The sequence below is a fragment of the Leptonychotes weddellii genome, chromosome 11 (genome assembly GCF_054177405.1).
Source record: "Leptonychotes weddellii isolate Sample4059 chromosome 11, ASM5417740v2, whole genome shotgun sequence".
Classification (NCBI taxonomy): domain Eukaryota; kingdom Metazoa; phylum Chordata; class Mammalia; order Carnivora; family Phocidae; genus Leptonychotes; species Leptonychotes weddellii.
In genome coordinates, this window is record NC_138379.1 from 63,024,792 (window position 1) to 63,049,095 (window position 24,304).

At 37.0% G+C, this 24,304-nt stretch overlaps 2 protein-coding genes across 14 annotated transcripts in view; one reads left to right on the plus strand and one right to left on the minus strand.

Annotated features, from left to right (window-relative positions):
• TAF1D (TATA-box binding protein associated factor, RNA polymerase I subunit D) overlaps window positions 1–24,304 on the minus strand; it is a 212,190-nt gene that overhangs the window by 15,309 nt on the left and 172,577 nt on the right. For 9 of the 11 annotated variants that reach the window (XR_014138824.1, XR_014138821.1, XR_004075550.2 and 6 more), the window contains exon 1: window positions 178–306. The exons of 1 other annotated variant lie outside the window; for it this stretch is intronic. The gene's annotated coding sequence lies outside the window, so the exon portion shown is untranslated. Of the gene's footprint in view, window position 1; window positions 155–177; window positions 307–24,304 lie in introns of those variants that run through there. One more of the 11 variants, XR_014138818.1, reaches the window with a different exon arrangement.
• On the plus strand, window positions 284–22,457 carry BKGD (beta-keto-L-gulonate decarboxylase). Of its 3 annotated transcripts, none has more exons than XM_081799029.1 (9): window positions 284–425; window positions 4,665–4,845; window positions 7,391–7,489; window positions 10,348–10,421; window positions 10,807–10,908; window positions 11,862–12,038; window positions 13,423–13,572; window positions 19,805–19,921; window positions 20,909–22,457. In XM_081799029.1, the coding sequence occupies exons 2-9, from the start codon at window positions 4,791–4,793 to the stop codon at window positions 21,080–21,082; spliced, it is 948 nt and encodes a 315-aa protein (XP_081655155.1). In that variant the 5' UTR covers window positions 284–425; window positions 4,665–4,790; the 3' UTR covers window positions 21,083–22,457. The 3 variants fall into 3 exon arrangements, with proteins under 3 accessions (XP_081655155.1, XP_006733018.1, XP_030883637.1); XM_006732955.3 differs by having other exon boundaries at window positions 343–601; XM_031027777.2 differs by lacking the exons at window positions 284–425; window positions 4,665–4,845; window positions 7,391–7,489 and adding an exon at window positions 9,166–9,231.

Below are 24,304 nucleotides of genomic sequence, written 5' to 3' on the forward strand. Positions count from 1 at the left end.
CCAGGCCCGATAGTCGTGTCCTCTTCCTACCCACCCAGATTGGCGGACGGCTTGCACCAAAGGCGCCGGCCCACCACGGGCCTCAGCTGCGTACTCGCGCCCCGCAACCCAGGCCTCCGACGTCCGCATTCGGCAACCTCCAACCCTCGGCACCCCAACAAGCCAACAACAGCCTACCTCCACAACCTCGCGGAAGGAAAGGAAGACCCACCCCGCGGCCCAGCTAATAGTGGGCCCGAAATCTCGCGAGAACAATTGAACGCCACAAGGAAAAGGAACGGTGGGAGGAGGCGAGACGCGGGGCGCCATTGTGCCCGCCGCGAGGGGTGGGGCGATTGGCGGTGGGCGGTGCCTGAAGGCCCAAATGCGGAGGAGGCGGGGTTGACGGACAAAGTCAGGATTCAGGTGACGGCTTCGCTAACCTAGTAGGCACGTGGCATAGTCAAGAACCTTTCCAAAAAATGACAAGAACAAATTGTGGGGCCAAGTAAACGGAGTGGATGTGAACTGCGAGGAGTCAGCCACTCTTCTGTTTCCGGTGTCTCGCATTTGCTGAGCTGTCGTCGGCTTTTCTAAAGCCTTCGGGGGTGTGTGCGTGGCGGTGAGTGTGGTGCTGGCTGTGTTTTGTCATGTCTACTTTTGCCTTCAAAAATCTCTTCTGTGTGAAACTGACAGGCTCATGCTTTGACCGTGACTCCAAATGTGTAACCTTTGTTCTGGAAGCCGGTGTTACTCCATAGCACACCCCATTCCCCTCTCCACCTTTGGACTTGTTTCATTAGCTCGCCCTTTCCCCCCAAACTGAGGCTCAGCCTCCAGGACTTGGTTAACGTTATCCCAAGACACCAGCGGTGGATTTTTTTTTTTTTCCTACGATTTTGATTCCTTAGTCCCCTGAACGGCCACTGAGTGTTGAAACAGTTTAAACTAGTTTAGTTTTGGTGATTTTTTTTCCCCCTAAAGGAGTTACAAAAAGGAATGAGCTGGTTTGATGGGTCCACTTTCAGACCTCTTGTATCATATGATAGAACCGTAAAGCTGCCTAGTTCTGTATAGTTAGTGTCATCCCAGGATTGAACAGACCTGGAAGGTAATCTGATCTCTTTACTCAATTTCGGTCTAAATATTGAAAAAAATTCCAGGCATGAAAGTCGAATCCTCTAGGCATCTCCACAGTCTAGGAAATACTTGGAAGCTCCAGGGCAGGTAGGGCATGTCTTACTCACTGCCCTATGTGGGAGCTGGCCTGGCTGTGGAATTTGTGAGGCTCAGTACGAAATGAAAATGCAGGGTCCCTTGTTCAAAAAGCAGGGGGAAGCGCCACTAAAGGTGCTAAAATATGAGCCATCTCCTTTCTTCCGTAGTATCTCCTTTGACTTGTCATGGTGTTTTAACTTTCTGTTTTTAATTATAATAGCATGTTAATCGTGCTATTATTATGCTGTTATTATTAATAGAAATTTGCTATTTGATACCAAAGTAAAGAAAAAATTTTAAATATAAATTATTAGCATGAGTTTTACTTCTTATAGCATGCAATGCCAGTTTTAAATACAAATGTAAGGACGGTTAACTCCTATGCAGAATGGATGAAATTCACAGTTCATATTTCTTAGCTCATACAAACATGTGTTTTGTTCTTACTAGAACAATGGAGACTGCACAAAACCAACTCACCTGTATTTTCTTTTTTTTTTTTTACTTCTTGATGTATGCACATTCTACCAACACTATAGAATCCGGGGACTTTGAGTTTCGCAGAATTCCACAGATGGTGGGTCCACCAGATTTCTGTGCTCATGGGGTTTCACAAATGCTTTATGTGAATGAGGTAGCAAGGAATAGTGGTGGACATGCACTTTGCCCCTCTGGCCTCTGGTCCTGCACATGCTCCATTGTCCTACTGGTCTTAAAAGTTCAAATATAAAGTTAAGAATTTCAGGGTGGTGACAACAGAGCATTAAACCAAACGCCATTCTGAGCACATGGCCCTGTGTCATTATACTAATTGCACACCCCTGAGGCCAGCCCTATCCCAGAGCCTTATGAGTCTGATACACTGTAAATATTCAATAAATAATTAAGGCTGAACTGGTGCCCACTAGGAAGGCACTTGGACGACAGAACCACAGTCCTATCTTCAAAGAGATCACAGCCTAGGTGAAAGGAACAAAGCAAACAGATAACTCTGAGTGCTATAAGATGGCTCTGTACAAATTCTTCCTTCTAGGAGCTGAAATGTGTCATTCCGTCACAAGTTAACCCGTATGGTATAATGTGAGGAGTTCTGGCTTTACAGAGGGCTACATTTGGTTTTGAATTATTTCTGCCACTTTAATAACTGAGCGATCTCGAGTAAATAATATATTCTCTCTGGCCTATTCCTCTTCTGTAAAATGAGAATTATAATATCTATTTGGTGTGAGAGGCTCTGAGAGAATGTAAAGTGCCTAACATGGTACCTGTTATAGAGCAGGCTGCCAATAAATGGTTATCAGCTTGGTTGCTACAGTTGGCCTACCCTGTCAGGCATTGTCTCTGCGGCTCTACTCATCCAGCTGCCTCCCCTTTATACTCTTCCCTTCTTTAGACCCTCCTTCTGGGCCACTGACTCCCAGCAATGGAATCTGGAGGGTAAATATCATGTGCCTCCTTAGGCCTAAAGCTGTCCTCCTAGAGCCACACTTGAGTTTATATTAGAACCTTTCTAACCCCCTTCTCTCATCAATCCAGCTTCAACCTCCCCTCCTCCCTCCCACATAAACACATTTATACACACATTACCACACTGCCTTCTGGGCTGTTGGCTTGCCCGAAGTTCTACATTTCCAAACCAGTTATTCAACTGTAGCCTCCCGGGGTTGGACTTTGTTTTTATTTTGGTGGGGAAAGAAAACAAGCAAACAAAAAAAATCTGACCTTTTAAAGATAGCAGAGGGTGTAAAATCAGGATTGTATTTGAATTTAAACTTGTCTTTATTACTCCTACTATAAACAGAAATATCTAGAATGCTTTATTTTCCTCATTATAAATAAATACAGTATTGAGCAGATTTTGACATGTTCTTAATTAGTATTCTTTGATAAAGAAAATATAAGATGTTAACATTTAGAAAATCTAGGTGAAGAGTATACAGGAATATTTATACGTATTCTCTGTCCATCTGAAATTAATTTCAAAAAAAAAGTTAAAATGTTTCATTCCTGAACAATTATAGATTGTTCAACTGAAAGATATGCTTGAGATCATTGAAATATGATTATATAGGACTTGGGGCCCATTATCAACAGTTGATATTTTATTTGGGAGACTGATTATGCATATTATGTAATTAAAGAATAATAAAATTTGGTATTTGATGAAGTACTTATGTAAATGTTAAGTCCTAAATGTATGAGATTAGCATGTTTGTGGAGGATATGTTGTTTGAAATTATCATCAAAACCAGAAACCCAGGAATGCCTGGTGGCTCAGTTGGTTAAGCATCTGCCTCCAGCTCAGGTCATGATCCCAGGGTCCTGGGATGGAGTCCCGCATCAGGCTCCTTGCTTAGCGGGGAGCCTGCTTCTCCCTCTGCCTGCCGTTCCCCCTGCTTGTGTGCTCTCTCTCTCTCTCTGACAAATAAATAAATAAGATCGTAAAACAAAACAAAAAACCAGAAACCTGGTTTCTAAGAAACCTGTGAATCTTTGGAAAATTTTTTTTAAAAAGTGGGGGTGGGGGGATTTTCCAAGTGATATTGAAAGACCACCTTTCACTTACCAAATAAGCTTGTATCAGAGACTATTGAGATTAATAATTAATGAGGTGTTCCATTAACAATTTTAATGAGAATCTGAATAGTGCTCTTAGAAACACTCTTAAAAGAGTTTTGCTTGCATTCTTTGTTGCAACTGGCTGAGAGTGGGATTCCCTGCCCACCTCACATTATTTTTGCTTTTTTTTTTTCCTTCATTTTATTTACTTTGCTCTGCTTGCGTACCTTATCACCTGAACACTTAAGGTAAGATACTAATCTCTGTGTATATATGCCTACTTATTGTAAAATATGCTTAGCATATATTTTTAAAACATCAAACTATAATTGGTTAGGTTATCAGAATAATTGAACATTAAAGCTGCTTACCAAGAAAGTATCTTTATTTATTTGTAAGTAAAAGTAATAATTTGAATTTCAATAGCTACTCATTTGTAGAAGTTTGCATTTCTCTTAGTAATTTAAATTTTCTTTTATAAAAGTAATAGCCTAAGAAACTTGTTTAAGTTTTAGCCTAAATGTCAAATATAGAATAGAAAACACAAATTATCTATGAATTACTTGAGCGTCTTATACTGTTATCTACAACCATTTAAATAGTTACTTATAAACCTTAAAAACTACCTTTTGCTTCAGGACCTATGTTCCTTAGACCAACCATTAGAAAACTGCATGTTCGATCCACATATATGACTAAAGAAAATGAATCATGTGCCTTCTTAGTTTGGCATTTCCTTTTATCTATTTTAAGTGTTGACTTTAAAGTATCAGTATTAAAAAAAGGTTACTTGGGCATTTCTCACTTGGAATGTTAAATACTGGAAACTGGTTGCCTTTCTGTGAGGAAAGAAACATAAATGCCCTTTTGCCCTTTTTATATAACTGAACTCTTGTGTTCCTTTCCAGAGCAACAGCTGTTCATGCATGGTGCACAGTGAACTCTTGTGATCATTAGACTACATAGGCAAACTCTTCTGGTCATTAGCCTACCATAGTTTTGTGTGTATATCCTGATACCTAAAGAAGAAAGAAATGGCTTGTGCTGAGTATTCTTTTCATGTGCCAAGTCTTGAGGAGCTTGTTGGAGGTAAATACAATAATAACTTTGAGGTTTTTTTTAATTATTCTAAGGAAAAAAAATTTAAAAATAAAAATATTCTAAGATATGATTTATGCAATAGTATTTCCATTGCAGAACTTATTTTCCTGGGGTGCCTGAGTGGCTCAGTCAGTTAAGTGTCTGCCTTTGGCTCAGGTCACGATCCCAAGATGGATCCCCGCATTGGGCTTCCTGCTCAGCAGGGAGTCTGCTTCTCCCTCTCCCTCATTTTCCTTTTCGATATCTCTTTGTACTTTTTTTTAAAGATTTATTTATTTATTTCAGAGAGAGCACGCGCGCACGAGCAGGTGGAGGGGCAGATGGAAAAGGAGAGGAAGAGGGAAAGAATCCCAAGCCAACTCTGCCCTAAGTGGCGCTGAGCCTCAGGCTCCATCCTGGGACCCAGGAGATCCTGACCTGAGCCAAAACCAAGAGTCAGATGCCCAACTGTCAGAGACACACAGGAGCCTTCGTATTATTTTTATTGAGAGAGTCCAAAATTATGCCCCCCTAAAAAAACTAAACTCACCATTTGAAGATTCTTGTTAAGATACCAACTTTACAGAGTAAAAACGAATATAGCAATCCAAGACTTAAGTATGTGTGATGCCCACAAAGTCACACAATTTTAACTTTTTACCAGTTACAATATTCTTAAATATATAACCTACTGTGGTATGTTAATCATGTCCCTAACATTACTACTCTTTCCCCTTCTCCTGACATGATAGACTGCCGATGAACTTGCTTAGATTTCTCTGTCTGCATGTATTTTTATGCATTTCCCCTTGTTCGAACAAGAATTTAAGGCAGCTTCACAGGATTAATTAGGAGGAGTGATAGATAAGAAAAAGAAAATAAAAATAGGAATATGAAATGAAGCCAGGAATAGTACTAACCCAAAACTGTATAGCCTGTCAGAAAGCTAACATTTATTTGACAACCTTTAGGTTCTGATAGTACCTATAAAACCAGCCTTTTCAAAGTGCACCCATCCTGATAGTTTGTCTGTCTTCCTGATAAGGTTGAAATCACGAAGTGTACTTGGGTTTTGCTTGGTTGTGGCTTTCTTCTTCTAACCTTCCTATTTTTTCCTAAATTTAGGTGGCAGCTAGTAAACAATCTGTATCACTAGTATTCTTTGCCTGTATTTCTTTTCTGTCAGTCTTTCTGTCTTCCCTGATACGATAGAACAGCTAGGAATCATTTCTTTGAGGGCCTTTCTACATCTATCTTCTCTTGTGTGTTTGTGTTTTATGTTCTTTCTATATGTACAGATTATATTTAGTACAAAATAGAAATGGAATCTGAGTTTTTTGGCTTAAAATTTATTTTCAGTTTTACAGAAAACCCTAGAGCAAGAATTCAGTCTCTGTAATTGATAAAAAATAGATTTTACTATATTTCTACATGCTGAAATCTTTTTCTATTTATAAGTCTGCAGTTGTTAGTTTAGGGAGGGGAATTTTCCAGGCAACTTGATTTCTGTTTTCATATAGCTAAAAGATCTGGTGTGGAATGTCTACATGGTTAGATTTAAGACGACTTTATGTTTTGGAGAATCTGATTCTATAAAACCTAAACTAATGGCTGACTACTCCCAGAAAAATTTTTATGGAAACTTATCACCCTTAGAAGTACATTCCTCCTGGGGTACCTGGGTGGCTCAGTTGGTTAAGCATCCAACTCTTAATTTCGGCTCAGGTCATGATCTCAGGGTCATGATCTCAGAGTCATGAGATCGAATCCTATGTTGGGCTCTGCACTGGGTGTGGAGACTGCTTAAGATTCTCTCTCTCCCTCTCCCCATCTCTAACAAAAAAGAAAAAAAGAAGTACATTGCTCCTAGATTTATTATGTCACTACCATCCAGATTGAGATATAAAATATTTCCAGCATCCCAGAAGACCCTTTATTTGCTTTTCCAGTCAATATCTCTACCCCAAGAGGTAACACTGTTCTGACTTCTGTCACCTTAATTACTTGATTCTGAAGTATATATAAGTGAAGTTATATATATACTCTTTTGTGTCTTACTCCTTTTGCTCAACATTTTCTCTTCAAGTGTCAATGAAATTGTTGCATGTAATTGCTTACTTTCTAACCGTTTAAATATATACATTTCAATAGGTCTTTAGAATTCTCTCCCCAAAAGGTAGGTAGTCCTCACCTTAGTGCAGTTGTTTATCTTCAATGGTTTAAATCTCTACAGATTTATAGTGATTTTTACGGGGGTATTTGATATTACACATGTGATTGTGTCTAATGTCTAATTATATTCATTAGGAAGACCATTTCACCGCCCCCCCCCCCTTATTTTTTAAGTAAGCTCTACATCCAACCTGGGGCTTGAACCAAGATCAAGAGTCACTTGCTCTACCTACTGAGCCAGCCAGGCGCACTCCTCCCCCCAACTTTTAATAATACAAGTTTAGATTGGAAGCATGATACCCAAAATGTTGAGGGAAGATTTGATATATGGTGGCAAATTTTTACCTAATGTTAAAGAACTTTTTTTCCTTGTCTTTGTCAGTTCTGCAGAAGGGGCTAAAGGATAACTTTGCTGATGTCCAGGTCTCTGTGGTTGATTGCCCTGATTTGACTAAGGAGCCATTCACCTTTCCTGTGAAAGGTAAACAATTTTTGCAATTCACTTTTTTCAGTCCTAATCTTTTTCTGAAATGAGAATTATTATGAAGGGCCATCTTAAATTATCTACAAATAAAGGATATTGTCCCAAATTGTAGACTAAATCATGCTGAATTTCTGTGCTGTTTTCTTATATTGAGCAAATTTCATTTTATACCCTTGTGGGAAAATACTGTTTTATGCACTTTTGTTATTTTCACAGGTTACATAATAGATATTCAGTAGCCTAGAATCCTTGATATCACATGAGAGTTTTGTTTTTAACTAACAAATTCCAGCTGTCCACAGGACATCTCCGCCTATATATGCTAAGGACAACTTGAGGTCAGCATGTCAAAATTTAGCTCATTGAAGTGACTGTTATAGAAACATAAATTTTTATGTTCTAATTTATTTATTCAAGACCAGAAGTGATCTTAAAAGCCTTGTATTTGAATCATCTGAAATACTTATTTGCCAAGTGATCATCCAGCCAATGTTTAAAATAAGAAGGGAAATTAATACTGATTGAGCAAATATAATTTGCATGATAAACACCTATATTTGATGTTTTCATTTTTACAGTAATACTGCAAGGTAAGTACTAGCCCCAGTCTATAGATGAGAAAACCGAAGCTCAGAGAGGCTAAGCAAGCTCAGTAGTAATCATAAGCAGGATTCAAATCCAAGTCTATCTGTTTCTAAAGTCTGACCTTCTCCCATTATACCCTACTGTGATGAGCAGTTTGAGATAAACACTCACACTCATTTCCTCTTTGATTATGTAACTGACATCTTTGTTAAAAAGTAGTTTTACACGGAAGTCCTGGACTCTGCTTCTTTCTCTGCCACGTACAGATTTCATTACCCTAGGTAAGCCAACTAATGTATTTGGGCCTCAAATATATTAAAATGGAGAGATTTGGCTTTCATGTTCCTTTTGGTCTTTCCAGTTTAAAGTCTTTGATTTTAAGTATACCTGTAAATTCTAGAAGTTTTGTGCACCAGATGGCAATTTCTCGTTGTACCTTGAAATCATTTAGCATTATACTTTTTTATAGCCATGGTTCTTCCAATTATAAAAGTAATCTATTCCCCCCACTAAATAAGTAATTAATTAGTTAAAATAAAATTAAAAAATCAGAAAACACAGAAGAATACAAGGAAAAGAAAAAATGGTTAATCTTAATTCTGTCATCCAAAGAATTTTCTAGTCAATAATTTGTAAGCCTTTAAATTGCAACACTAAGGAGGCTAGATATGTATGCTTATATATGAATGATCTTTCATAAATGTAGTTAGGGTACTTTCTACATGAACTGGTCTTACTGAAGTCACCAGTGACTTTGGTACGCTTACTAGTATTTTCTGATCTCTCACATATTTCATAGTACCCAGCTATTGATGCCTGACATTTTCTCTCCCCTCTCCTTGGTTCTTTTGCCTCTTCTTCCTTGGTATCTTTCCTAATTCCATGTTCTTTCTTCCTTATTTTTCCTAGCTCATTTCTCTTTCTGGCAGGCTCTTAAATCCTGACAGAATTTTCTAGAATTCTTTCCTTAGCCTCTTCTTCTATACAATCTCTCCGCATTTTTCCATCCACTCCTGTGGTTTTAAATTACTACTTGGATACAAGAACTTGAAATCTGCACATCTCATCTCAGTCTCTCTTTTTCTTAGCTATGGATCAGTAATTCCAGCTGTCCACAGGACATCTCCGCCTATATATGCTAAGGACAACTTGAGGTCAGCATGTCTAAAATTTAGCTCATTCCTTCACCATAGTTGCTTATTCTCCCTTGTTCTTTTTCTTAATTTCTTCTTCTCCATCTCTACAGCCAACCATTTTTAGCTCATTACTTGTCTTTTTCCTAGACTATTTAAAATCATCCCCCAATGGTTTCTTTCAACTTCAACATTACCGGTGGTGCCTGGCCAGCTCATTTGGTAGAACATCTCAGGGTCCTGAGTTCAAGCCCCATGTTGGGGGTGGAGCCTACTTAAAATTAAAAAAAAAAACAAAACCCAAAACCAAAAGACAACTTCAACATTACTATCACTTATGAGAAAGATTCTTATCCATGAGTAATTTCTGCTGATCCCGTAGAAGACATTTCGAAAATCCCTAATTATAAACGGGATCTATAAAAATTTTGTACATCTACCTTCTGCATAACTGAAGAAATAGAGCAATTTTATCTACTTTACTTTGTAATAATGTTAGTATGAAACTGACAAGACTACTTTTTCTCAAACAAAAGGTAATTAATTTCCACTCTACATTTCAAAAAAAAAAATGTACCTTTCCCAAATTGTGTCTAGCTGTACCTATGATGTTAATTAAAAATGTAAGTAGAAAGTTCCCAGCATCTGAAGTTATCTCTAATTACTTGCATTTCTATAAACAACCTTGGGAATAAACAACCTTGATTTCTCAGTATGGATTTCTCAAAGAGTTAATAACTCAAACAGCAAAATATTCTATATTAAAATACAATTTTAGCCAACTCCCTCCACCAAAAGCACAGATTTTTAAAGGAACAGGTTATTACAGACTAATTCTGGAAATCTCATGCCATCCAAACTTTGGCTTCAATTCTGGCCTTGCTCTGTTACCAACATTCTGTTTCCTTTATGCGACCAACTATATCAAGTCATGCTTATTTCTGACAATATTAGAAACACAAGTAGTTAGAATAGGATAGCGATCATAGTTACTTTCATCTTCCAACCCCTGCTACTTGTAAGACTGTGAGAAGGGAGAAGTTATATACTCTTAATAAATTAAATTAGTGCCTTCTGGCATTTTATGCTTAAGTTAGATGTTTTGCCTATTTTTAAGATGACTTTTTTTTTTTTTAGGCATCTGTGGGAAAACTAGAATTGCAGAAGTAGGAGGTGTGCCTTACTTATTGCCTTTTGTAAAAAAAGAAAAAGTAAGTGTACTTTTACTCTTCACATTCACATGAAGATTATAAGAAATTGGATTGATTCCTCTTTTTATTATTAGAAGATCCATTGACCGGGCGCCTGGGTGGCTCAGTCGGTTGAGCGACTGCCTTCGGCTCAGGTCATGATCCTGGAGTCCTGGGATCGAGTCCCGCATCGGGCTCCCTGCTCGGCGGGGAGTCTGCTTCTCCCTCTGACCCTTTCATGCTCTATCTCATTCTCTCTCTCAAATAAATAAATAAAATCTTAAAAAAAAAAAAGAAGATCCATTGACCAATGTGGCAAGGAAGTGTTAATGGACTCAGTCAAAAAAAGTAAACCAAGAGATTTGTATGAGTTATCATTTAAATAATATTTTTTCTTCTTGCATAGGTTTATGATATAAATAAGATTGCAAAAGAAATCAAGCTTCCTGGAGCTTTTATTCTTGGAGCAGGAGCAGGCCCATTTCAGACTCTTGGGTTCAATTGTGAGGTCAGCATACATATAATTATTTTATTTTATTTTATTGATTTGACATTTGGTTTACCTTTTTTCTTTTATTGCCCTATCAGAAATTATGCTTTTTGAATGAATTATAAATACGCGATGTCATCTTTCTTTACAGATTTGATATTGTTTGATATAGATTTGGACTATAGCATATGCTCTAACTATAATGGAGCACTGACCTTTAATTTCAGATTTTCTTAGGGTATATACTCAGTGTTAGATGAGTCTGAAGTCCTAATGTGGTCTGCTGAGGACCATGGATTATGAAAGATTTTAATCATTACACATCAGAGAATTCCTAGCTTCACTCTAGATCTTTCCTTTTGATATGAGAACAGCTTTTGATCAGAAGATGAATGGAATAATTAATGATTTCATTAATTCCCTCTTTCAGATTAAATAGTAAGGACCTACCCCTGTGGTATGATGATTATTTACAAAACGTACTATTACTGTGTATGTTAGTATATTTACAACATAAAAACATCACTGTTTCTTCACGTCTCTTAAATAGAAGAGTGAAGGACCTCTTTAGACTGCCCATCCCCTCACCTCTTCAGATGTGACCGTTAGTCAATAGTCTTACAAGTTCTTTTGTAGAAAGATTAATATAATTTACCTAGTGTTCAATATAGAAAAAAAGTTTAAAATCTAAAGTCAGACATTTTAAAGCACAATTTACAATGTTATAGAAACACTGTAAGAAATATTGTAAACATTTTATAAAATATTTTTTCAATTTTTTGATGTTTGTAAATCTTTAACATTTTGAATCTCAAATTAAATATTTCATACTTCATGTTTTCTTACTAGGTCCTGAAAATAAAATATCTTAAGTCAAGGATAAGATATTTTGTTATGTTACTCAAATATTCTCTTTGCATATTGATGCCAGGGTTGACTAATTTACTTTTCTTATTTACTTTTCTTTTCAGTTTATGCCAGTTATACAAACAGAAAGTGAACACAAACCTCCAGTGAATGGAAGTTACTTTGCCCGTGTTAACCCTGCAGATGGAGGGTGCCTACTAGAGAAATACAGTGAGAAACATCATGATTTTGGGTGTGCATTACTGGCTAATCTTTTTGCCAGTGAGGGTCAACCTGGAAAGGTGATTTTTTTTGTTCACAAAAACACAGTATTCTCCAAAAGTTCTCAGACAGCTAAAAAGTTGAGCTTTTATTGCCACAAATACAGTTTTCTTAAGAAAAGTCAAAACTAGCTAAGTCAAATTTCTTTAAATAACCCAGTAATCTTATGAAAGATTACTGTGGTACTATAGGCAAGGAGAAAGTCTTATTTAAAACTGAGGTTAGAATACTTAGTAAGCAAAAAAAAAAAAAAAGAATACTTAGTAAGAGTACCTTTTTTTCTGAGGAATAAAAGGTAACAATATTCATGTGGAGAGTGAGTCAAATACATGAGCCATTCAGTTGAAATAAATAGATAGTGCCTACCTTTTGTTAGTCTGTAAGTAATTTGTTCATTGCCGATGGATCAGATGTTGGTTGACCTAGACAGAAATGGTGGTAGTAAAATGTTATAGCAAGGAGGAGGGTAGGAAAATTAATGCTTCACTTCATATTTACTTCCTGTTAGAACACAAAAAGATGATTACAGTGTTAGCAGTTGTGAGAACTCTCAGATTTTTAAATAGAGGTAGCCACTTTAGCTACTTTGAGAAACAAGGTAGTGAATTAAAAAGACTTGATTAAGGAGTCCCTGGGTGGCTTAGTTGGTTAAGCATCTGATTCTTGATCTCAGCTCAGGTCTTGATCTCAGGGTTGTGTGTTCAAGCCTTGCGATGGGCTCCATGCTGGGTGTGGAGCCTACTTTAAAAAAAAAAAAAAAGACCTGGGCGCCTGGGTGGCTCAGTTGGTTAAGCGACTGCCTTCAGCTCAGGTCATGATCCCAGGGTCCTGGGATCGAGTCCCACATCGGGCTCCCGGCTCAGCAGGGAGCCTGCTTCTCCCTCTGACCCTCTCCTCTCTCATGCTGTTTTTCTCTCGCTCGCTCTCCAATAAATAAATAAAATCTTTAAAAAAAAAAAAAAAAAAATGAAAAAAAAAAAAAAAGACCTAATTAAGTGGAAGTAATACAAGTCCAGAATTTTAAGGGAAAGGAAAAAATGTAATCACTTTCTCTTCCCATCTAAATTACCAGAGGTTAACCCTTTTAAGCCAGGAATTCTCAACTTTTAACCACCTTAATATATAAAGATAAGAATCTCTAGAGCTCAGTGGAGGACTTCACTGTAACTCTCTCTAAGAAAGCACGAATAAGACTTATTAGAGTAAATGACAACTTATATATATAAAATATATATCATTGATCAAGACAGGATTGAGACATCTCACTCAACTTCTATGTGGGTGTTCTAAGCAAACAAGTGAATATTTGCTTGATGGCATTAGATTATGTATTTCACTTTGATAGTTATTCACATAGAATTTTGCAGCTTAGAACAATGGTATGCATATTTATGTCCTCTCTAGGTCATTGAGGTGAAAGCCAAAAGAAGAACTGGAAAACTTAACTTTGTGACTTGTATGAGACAGACTCTTGAAAAACATTACGGAGATAAACCTGTAGGGATGGGAGGTACTTTCATAATTCAGAAGGGAAAAGCGAAGACTCACATAATGGTAAGGGCCTTCGTGTATGTGCGTGCATGTGTATGTGCGTGCATGTGTATGTGGGTATGTATGTGCACATACTGAAGATCTTAGGATTTTTTAATATACATTGAGAATTCTACCCTTAGAGACACCTGAATACTTTTACTATGATTGTATTACTTTAAAACTTAAATGACAAACAATGCTTTAAATCACACTGTGAGATAATATCTAAGTAGGGTCCTTTTTTCATGTTAATAAATTAGAACTTTTTTTTCATTGTGTTTGTTTTTAAGATCTAGAGAGATGTGAGTATAAGCCTTAGACATGGATTATCATTTTTATTGCCAGAATCCCAAACTCCATACATAGATTTTGCTATTAAGACGGTTGTGGTGGGGCACTTGGTGGCTCAGGCAGTTGAGCATCCAACTCTTGTTATCAGCTCAGATCATGATCTCAGGTTGTGAGATCGAGTCCAGCATTGGGCTCCATGCTGGGCATGGAGCCTGCTTGGGATTCTCTCTCTCCCTCTCCCTCTGCCCCTCACCATCCCTCCCTCTCTCTCACTCTCTCTCGTTCTCAAAAAAAAAAAAAAAAAAGATGGTTGTTGTTTTGGGGAAAGGACTCATTATGAGAATTATAATCTTATGGGCTAATTGCACAAGTTTGTAAGACATTAAGAATGGAATATTATATAAAGCAAGACCTAGGACATTCAGGTTTTAAAATAATTTTTTGGAATGAACGAATGAATAGTATAAAAGTCATTAAAGTTAATTTCCTTTTCATTTTATCAGTAAAATCACCGAAAAAATGTTTGGTTTTAAAATTTTTTATCCTGGTAATTTTATTTTTTATTGTATTTTTAAAAATATTTTATTTATTTTAGAGAGAGAGAGTGAGAGACAGAGAGAGCATGTGTGCGAGCAGAGGGAGGGGCAGAGGGAGAAGGAGAGAGAGAACCCCAAGCAGACTCCGTGCTGAGCGCAGAGCCCAATGTGGGGCTCAATCCCACGACCCTGAGATCACAACCTGAGGCGAAATCATGAGTCAGATGCTTAACCGACTGAGCCACCCTGGCACCCCATCTTGATAATTTTAAATGGCGAGCCAGCTGATTTTGCAAAGAAAAACACAGCATTGTGAAAATACTTAATTTTCCAAATTATTAAAAACAGAATTATAGATAAATCTATTCATAAATACCAAATAATTATAGGAATTTTAAATATGCAAGTATATAATACTTCATTACTAACTACGGGCATACCTTGTTTTATTGTGTTTCACATTATTGCATTCCACAGATACTGCATTTTTCCTAAATTGAAGGTTTGTGGCAACACTGCATCAAGCAAGTCTTTTGGCACCAATTTTCTGACAGCATTTGCTCACTTCCTGTCTCTGTATCACATTTTGGTAATTCTCGCAATATTCCAAACTTTTTCATTATTATATTTGTTATTGTGATCTGTGATCAGTGATCTTTGATGTAACTATTGTAATTGTTTTGGGGCACCCCAAACCACATCCATATAAGATGGACAACTTAACCAGTAAATGTTGGTATGTTTTGACAGTTCTACCAATCAGCCATTCTCCTGTCTCTGTCCCTGTCCCTCTCCTTGGGCCTCCCTATTCCCTAAGACACAACAATATTGAAATGAGGCCAGTTAATAACACTACAATGGCCTCTAAATGTTCAAGTGAAAGGAAGAGTTGCACTTCTTTCACTTTAAATTAAAAGCTAGAAATGATTTAGCTTAGTGAGGAAGACATGTCAAAAGCCAAGAAAGGCCAAAAGCTAGACCTCTTACCCAAATAGTAAAGTTTTAAATTCAAAGGAAAAGTTCTTGAAGGAAAATTAGAAGTGTTAGTCCAGTGAATACACAAATGATAAGAAGCCTTATAGCTGCTGTGGTTAAAGTTTTAGTGGTCTGGATAAAAGATCAAACCAGCCACAACATTCCCTTAAGCCAAAGCCTAATCCAGAGCAATCCTATAAAAGGCTGAAAGAGGTGAGGAAGCTGCAGAAGAAAAGTCTGAAGCTAACAGAGGTTGGTTCATGAGGTTGAAGGAAAGAAGCTGTCTCCATAACATACAAATAGAAGGAGAAGCAGAGCGTGCTGAAGTAGAAGCTACAGCAAGTGATCCAGAGGCCTAGCTAAAATCATTACTGAAGGTGGCTACACTAAACAACCGATTTTCAGCGTAGACAAAACAGCCTGCTATTGGAAGAAAAACCATCAAGGACTTTTATAGCTAGAGAGAAGTCAGTGCCTGACTTCAAAGCTCCAAAGGACAGGCTGACTCTCCTGTTAAGGGCTAATGCAGCTGGTGACTTGAAGTTGAAGCCAGTGCTCATTTACCATTCTGAAAATCATAGGCCCCTAAGAATTATGCTAAATCTATTCTGCCTGTGTTCATCAATGGAACAACAAAGCCAGATGGTAACACATCTGTTTACAACATGGTTTGCTGAATATTTTTAGCATACTGTTGAAACCCACTGCTCAGAAAAAAAGCACTCCCTTCATGCTCATTGACAATGTACCTGGTCACCCAAGAACTCTGATGGAGACACACCACGAGATTAATGTTTTCATGCCCGCTAACACAACATCCATTCTGCAGCCCATGGATCAAGCAGTAATTTCAACTGTCAAGTCTTATTATTTAGGAAATATATTTCATAAGGTTATAGCTGCCGTAGATATATGGCAGCTCAGGGCAAAGTTGATTGAAAACATTCTGGAAAGGATTTACCATTCTAGATGTTATTAAGAACATTTGTGAGGGGCACCTGTGTGGCTCACTTGGTTAAGCATCTACCTTTGGCTCAGATCATGATCTCAGGTACTGGGATCGAGCCCCCAGTCAGGCTCCATGCTCAGCGGGGAGCCTGCTTCTCCCTTTCCCTTTGCCTGCTACTCCCCCTGCTTGTGCGCACGCTCTGTCAAATAAATAAAATCTTTTTTTTTTTAAGATTTTATTTATTTATTTGACAGAGAGAGACATAGCGAGAGAGGGAACACAAGCAGGGGGAGTGGGAGAGGGAGAAGCAAGCAGGCTTCCCGCAGAGCAGGGAGCCCGATGAGGGGCTCGATCCCAGGACCCTGAGATCATGACCTGAGCTGACAGCAGACACTTAACGACTGAGCCACCCAGGTGCCCCAATCAATAAAACCTTTAAAAAAAAAAAAAAACATTTGTGATTCAAGAGTAGAGGCCAAAATATCAACATAAATAGGAGTTTGGGAGGAGTAGATTCCAACCCTCATGGATGACTTTGAGTGGTTCAAGACTTGAGTGGAGGAGGTCACTTCAGATGTGGTGGATATAGTGAGAGAACTAGAATTACAAGTGGAACCTGAAGATGTGACTGAATTCCTGCAATCTCATGATAAAACTTTACCAGATGAGGAGTTGCTTCTTATGGATGAGCCAAGAAAGTGGTTTCGTGAGGTGGAATCTACTCCTGGTGAAGATACTGTGAAGATTGTTGAAATGACAACAAAGGGTTTAGAATATTACATGAACTTAGTTGCTAAAGCAGCTATAGGGTTTGAGAGGCTTGGCTCCAGTTTTGAAAGTTCTCCTGTGGGTAAAATGCTACTGAACAGCATCACATGCTACAGATAAATCATTAATGAAAGGAAGAGTCAATTGATGTGGCAGACTTCATTGTCTTAAGACATTGCCACAGCCACTCCAGCCTTCAGCAACCACCACCCTGATCACTCAGCAGCCATCAACACTGAGGCAAGACCCTCCACCAGCAAGAAGTTTATGACTTGCTGAAAGCTCTGATGATTGTTAGCATTTTTTAGCAATAAAGGGTTTTTAAATTAAGGTATGTACATTTTTTTAGACAAAATGCTACTGCACACTTAAAAGGCTATAGTATAGTGTAAACGTCACTTTTATATACACTGGGAAACTAGAACATTCATTTGACTTGCTCTATTGCGTATTCACTTTATTGCAGTGGTCTGGAACAGAACCCACAATATCTCCAAGGTATGCCTGTAGTTACCATAATGTACATCATATCTCTAAAACTTACCCATCTTATAACTGAAAAGTTTTTGTACCGTTTGAGCAATACCTCATTTTTCCCACCCCCAGCCCCTGGCAACCACCATTCTAGTCTCTTTCTCTAAGTTGGACTCTTTAGATTCCAATAAGTGATATCATGCAATATTTGTGTGTGGCTTATTTCACCCTGTTCTCCAAGTTCATCCATGTTGTCACAAATTGTGGGATTTCCTTCCTTTTTAAGACTGAAAAACATTCCTCATATGTATATATCACAATTTTATATACATGCACACACATATATATAATTAAATCACACACACACACACACACAATTTCTTTATCCATTCATCCACTGATAGATATACCCAGAAGTGGGAGAAGTGGGATTACTGGATCATATGGTTCTATTTTTTGAGGAACTTCTTACCATTTTCCATAATGATTGTACCAGTTGACATACCTACTAATAGCATACAAGTGTCCCCTTTTCTCCACATCCTCGCAACACTTGTTATCTCTTGTTTTTGTTTTTGTTTTTTTGATAATAGCTATCCTCACAAGAGTGAGGTGTGATATCTCATGGTTTTGATTTGCATTTTCCTGATGATGAGTGGATATGAGCACTTTTTCACATACCTCTTGGCCATTTGTATGTCTTCTTTGGAGAAATGTCTAATTCAGTTCCTTTGTCTGTTTTTTAATTGGGTTGTTTTTTTGCTATTGAGTTGTATAAGTTCCTTGTATATTTTGGATATTAACTCCTTATTGGATATATGGTTTGCCAATATTTTTTCCATTCCATAAATGGTCTTTTAATTTTGTTGATTGTTTCCTTTACAGTGCAAAAATTTTTAATTTGATGTGGTCCCACTTGGTTATTATTCCTTTTGTTGCCTGTGCTTTTGATGTCAAATTTGAGAAATTATGGTGAAATCCAATGTCATGAAACTTTTCCCTTATGTTTTCTTCTAAGTGTTATATTTTAGCTCTTACCATTAGGTCTTTGATCCATTTTGAGTTAATTTTTGTATATATAAATTAAGGGTCCAGTTTCATTCTTTTGCACATCAATATCCAGTTTTCCCAGCACCATTTTTTGAAGACTATCCTTTTTCCATTGAATGGTCTTGATACCCTTATTGAAAATTATTTGCTGTATATGCAAGGGTTTATTTCTGGGATCTCTGTTCTATTCCACTGATCTTTATGCCATTGTCACTGTTTTGATTACTTGTAATAACTTTGTATCAGGAAGTATTAGACTTCCAACTTTCTTTTTTCCCTCAAGATTGGTTTGGCTCTTCAGGGTCCCTTGTGATTCCATATGAATTTTACGATGGATTCTTCTCTATTTCTGCAAAAAACTTCTTTGGGATTTTGATAAGGATGGCATTGAATCTTTAGATCACTTTTGGTAGTATTAACATCTTGACAATATTAAGTTCAATTCATTAACACAGGATATTTTTTCATTTATTGGAATCTTTTTATCCTATTTTTTTAAAGATTTTAGAGAGCTCACATGTGTGCGCGTATACGAGTGGGGGGGGAAGGGAGAGGGAGAGAAGCAGACTCCCTGCTGTGCCCTCAGGGCTCCTTGTGGTGCTCCTTGCTGCCCTCATAGTGGGGCTCCACGGGGGCGGGGGGCTCAAGGGATCGATGGGGGGCTGCAGATGGGGCTTGACTAAGGGCTTGATCTCCAGACCCTTAGATCATGACCTGAGCCGAAATCCAGTTGGTCACCCAAAAGACTGAGCTACCCAGGTGCCCCTATTGGAGTCTCTTTAAATTTCTTTCAGCAGTGCTTTGTAGTACAAGTTTTTTGCCTCCTTGATTAAGTTTATTCCTTAGTATTTTATTCTTTTTGATGCTTCTACCAATTTCTAATGCCTTGCTTCCCCCTGCCCCCACCCATCTACTGGTAGCAGTAATGAGATTTAAAATTAGGATGAGGATATATTTCCAGGAAAACTGAGAGGCTATGAAAAATAAAAAGATAGTAATAGATTCATTCCTTCATTCATTCATTCATACATTTTAGGTTATACACTTGATTGGTGATCCTTTTGAAAACTAGGGTATGTAATTTGTTTTGATTCTAAAAATAATTAAATGTATAAGAAGGCTTAAATTTTTAACTTCATGAAGCTATATATAATTTAAAAGTTTAATTCTCAATAATATTCTATATATTTAGAATGATCTTTTATTGTAGCCCACAGAATTTTCTTCCTGCCCACTGAGCTCTGATGAAGAGGTGAATAAATGGTTGCGCTTTTATGAGATGAAAGCTCCTTTGGTTTGTCTGCCAGTTTTTGTCTCCAGAGACCCAGTAAGTTTATGTCTGTCTTCTATATTGCAGTGTCATACAGTGATAATGCTTAGTTTTTAGGATAACACTTTTGTGTTATTATTTAAGAACTAGGATAGTCTCCAGAATTATCATGAAAGGTAAGGGAGCAGGTGGCTAACCAGCTCTATGAGTTAGGCTGGGCAGGTTTTACTTTTGAGCAAATGAAGGCACAGGTATTTTATTTTATTTTATTTTATTATTATTTTTTTTAAGGCACAGGTATTTTAAATAACACCCAAAGTCATGTTATTAAATAGTAGAATCAAGACCAAGATTCAGGTCTCCTATCTTACTTGTTGCTCATTATACTATTATTATAGTCTAATATTATACACTAGAAAAAGATATAATGTAGACCAATTCAAAGAAAGTATCTACCAGAATACTGACTAGTCATATTTTTTTGATCTAATGATTACATACATGTCTAGTAATTTATCCTTAAATATATTCAAAAGTATGTGAAATTATTAGTTAAAAGGTTAGTCATGAAAGCATTACTGTAATAGAATTGGAAATAATCTAAATGTCGGTTGGGAAGTGGTATGTAAGTACAATAGAATGCCATGTAGGTGTAAAAGAAAGAGGAAGCTCTTTTATAATCTGATATACTAAGATCTCAAGCATATTGTTAAATGAAGAAAAGTAGTATTCAGCACAGTATGTACAGGGTGCTACCATTTGAGTAAAAATTACAAAAGTATATATTCCTGGAAGGATATATAAGAAACTGCTTACACTGGTTGCCTACAAGGAAAGGGAGTAAGTAGTAAAGGCAGGAGATGGAAAGACACATTTTAATGAATGTATCCTTTTTCACCCTTTGAATTTTGAATTAAGTGAATATGTTACTTACTTAAAAAAATAAAAACTATTGTAACATTAATAAAAAGGTCTCCCTCCCCCTCAAACAAATCCTATCCAAAATAATTTGAATACTGACAGATAGCTTGTCTGTTGTCCTAGGGGTTTGATTTGAGATTGGAGCACACTCATTGTTTTAGTCATCATGGAGAAGGTGGACACTACCATTATGATACTACCCCAGACACAGTGGAATATCTTGGATACTTCTTGCCTGCGGAGTTTCTGTATCGCATCGATCAACCAAAAGAGACCCATTCATTTGGGCGAGATTAAATCAAGTGAAACAGAAATAATTAACTAAAGCTAATTAATTAACTCATTAATTGATACCACTATAAAATCCAATGGAAATGATGTCACTACTTAAATCCCATTTTTTGGCCTTTAACTGAAAGGTATGTTGACATTTAAACTCTATTATTTCATGGAACTATCTTAGAGATTTTTGGAAACAAATATACGTAATGAAAATGTTCTTCATTATTTTTTTATTCTTTAATAACAACAGAATCATGTGATTTATTCCTACTGTCTACTGGCAATAACTTATATTTGTATAACATTATTAAATTTTTCAAATTAGTCTCACAACTCCTAAGTGGATGTTTCTGGGTATTAGAAAAATAAGTGTTGCAAATGTTGATAGTTGTTGCATCTTAGTACTAAATTTAAAAAATCCGTTTCAGAAATCAGAGTATACTTTTTTTCATGGAATAAGGTGGGCAGAGGAAGCAACTTTACCCCTTTTGGTGGGGTTGAACCATACTCAGAAGTTTGCAGTTTGCCTTTCACAAACACTGGCAACTAGGTAGTAGGCCATGATGCCGCTGCCTTTGTTTAGCTTGCCAGTTGGAAGCAGTTTGTACCTTATGAGTTATTTGCCAGAAGGAAAGGGAAAAGAAACAGCATCAAAATACAGCACTGAAGTGAGTATACTTTAATTTACAAGTGAAGCTATTGCTAAACATGACCACTGTCCTTTGTAAAATAAAAAATTATATTATTTTACTGATTGTAATTATTGAAATTTTCCTTGATATTCTTCTATAATAATCATTAGTCAGAAATCAGCTGTCTAATCTTAATCTTGCTAATGCTAACCATGTGTAAATTTAGGAGCTCTTTAATACCAAACACATACTAAATCTTCAAAAAATATTTTTTGATTGTCTTCTTTGGATGTTACCTATAACATGTCCTGTGAGTATAAACTCCTAAATGTTATTTTTAAATAAGCACCAGTTTGAAGCAAAAAAAAAAAAAAAGTATAAAAATTTTATGTTCACAATATAATGTTTCTTTTTAATATCTTACCTCCAGACAGAAAAAAATATTACTGTTTATTGGTTTAGCAAAAGCGTATTGGACACCTACTCTGCCCACTGGAATGTAAGCTCCATGAGGGTAAGGGCTTTGTTTACCAGTGTAGCACTAATGCCTTTAACAGTGCCTGGCCAAAGCAGGCATTCAGTAAATATTTGTTGAATGAATGAGTGTGTGGAAGATTATGCCAGATGCTTCACCAGATGCTGGGCTCTATCATTCAGTCATTTATATATTGGGGGAAAACTCACAATAAACAAATATATAATATGACAGGTGGTATTAAGTCCTATGAAGAAAAATAAAGCATAGGATGGACTGTAAAGGAGGATGCTATTTTGTTGTGTCCATCTCACGTGAAGACAGGATGAACTCATCACCCAAAATTCGGTTTGGATGTCGAGAAGGAAAAAGTCACACACACCCCAACAGGGTTTGAAAGGATTTACTGCTTGCATAATGAGGCTTTCTAGGGAAAGCTGGACAGCTCCCAAGCAGATCCAAAACTGGCTTGAGAGAACAGGGAAAGGAGACTGGCTTGGGGTTTTTATGGTGGTGAAGGGTTAGGGCCAGGGTGATGATTCCATATGCAGTTTAAATTTCCCACAAGTATCAAAGAAGGAGCAGCCAGGCTTATCAGCTTGCTCAAATATGGAGCAGAATGGGAAGAGGGAGGAATAATGCTTAAAAGCTGTCAGCAGTCAACATAAAAAATGGAATCAGACTCTTTATTACACATTTTATATAGGGAGATCAGGAAAAGACTCTGATAAAGAGACATTTTAGCAGAGACCTGAAAGAAATGAAAAAGTGAATCATGAAGTTATTTGGAGAAACATCCTTCCTGGCAGATTTAAAAGTCCAGAGGCAGGAGGGGACTTTGTATGTTTAAGAAAGAGTAGGGTGCCTGGGTGGCTCAGTTGGTTAAGTGTCTGCCTTTGGCTCAGGTCATGATCCTGGAGTCCTGGGATCGAGTCCCACATTGGGCTCCCTGCTCAGCGGGGAGCCTGCTTCTCCCTCTGTCCTTCACCCTTCATGTGCTCTCTCTCACTGTCTCTCTCTCAAATAAATAAATAAAATCTTAAAGAAAGAAAAAAAAAGAAACAGTAAGGAGATTGTTGTGAACAAAATAGGATCCCCTGATTCTATGCAGCTAACACCTAGTGCATGCTCTAAGAAGCAGTTTTGTAAGTGCTATGTATGTATTTACAAAGTTATATGTTAATGCCATATTCACTTTAAAATTAGAAATATGATGGGGTACCTGGCTGGCTTAGTTGATAGAGCTTGTGACTCTTGATCTTGGGGTTGTAAATTCGAGCCCCTTGTTGGGTGTACAGATTACTTAAATAAAATATTTTAAAAAACAAAATGTGACAAGTATGCCTAATATCATCAATGATTGAGGTTCTAGCCAGGAAAAGCAAGCAAGCAAGAAAGAATAACAACTGAAAAGGGAGAAATTTTGGCAGAAAACATGATTGATTCTTAAAAAACCCAAGAGAGTTTATAGTGGAATTATTAGACTGAATTCAAGAAGATTCTAAAATATAAAATCAATGTATAATAATAAGTTGCATTTCTTCATACCACTAAGAAATAGTTAAAAATATAAATTTGAAAAAGATATCAATTACAATGTTATCAAAAGTACTTTAACAAAGATTATATATAGTCATCATGGAGAAAATTATAAAACTGTTGAAAACCTAAAAACATGCAAAATAAATATATCTAGGAAAATACAATATCACAGAAGCATCAGAAGCATTTCTTATCAATTCCATGCCAGTCTAATTCCAGTAGGGCTTTTCATAGAACCAGTTGATTCTAAAATATGGGATAGCAAAGGGCCAAGATTAAACAAAGATTTATCAAGACAGCAAGGTCAGGGTATTTGATATATAGATACCAAAATTTATAAACTTATTAAAGTAAGAGTATGGTTTTGGTACAGTGATGGACAACCAAACCCAATAGAATAGAAAATCATTTCCAGTTTCTGTTGAAACCCTTTCATCCATTTTCATCTGACATTATTGATCAGTTATTTTAAAGTTCTTGCCTACCATCTCCATTGTTTTGATCATCCATGGATACGTCCCTGTTGTTTTAGGTTTAGATTATCAGTCACTCTTGCCTGCCTTTTTACATACCTACAACTACTACTAC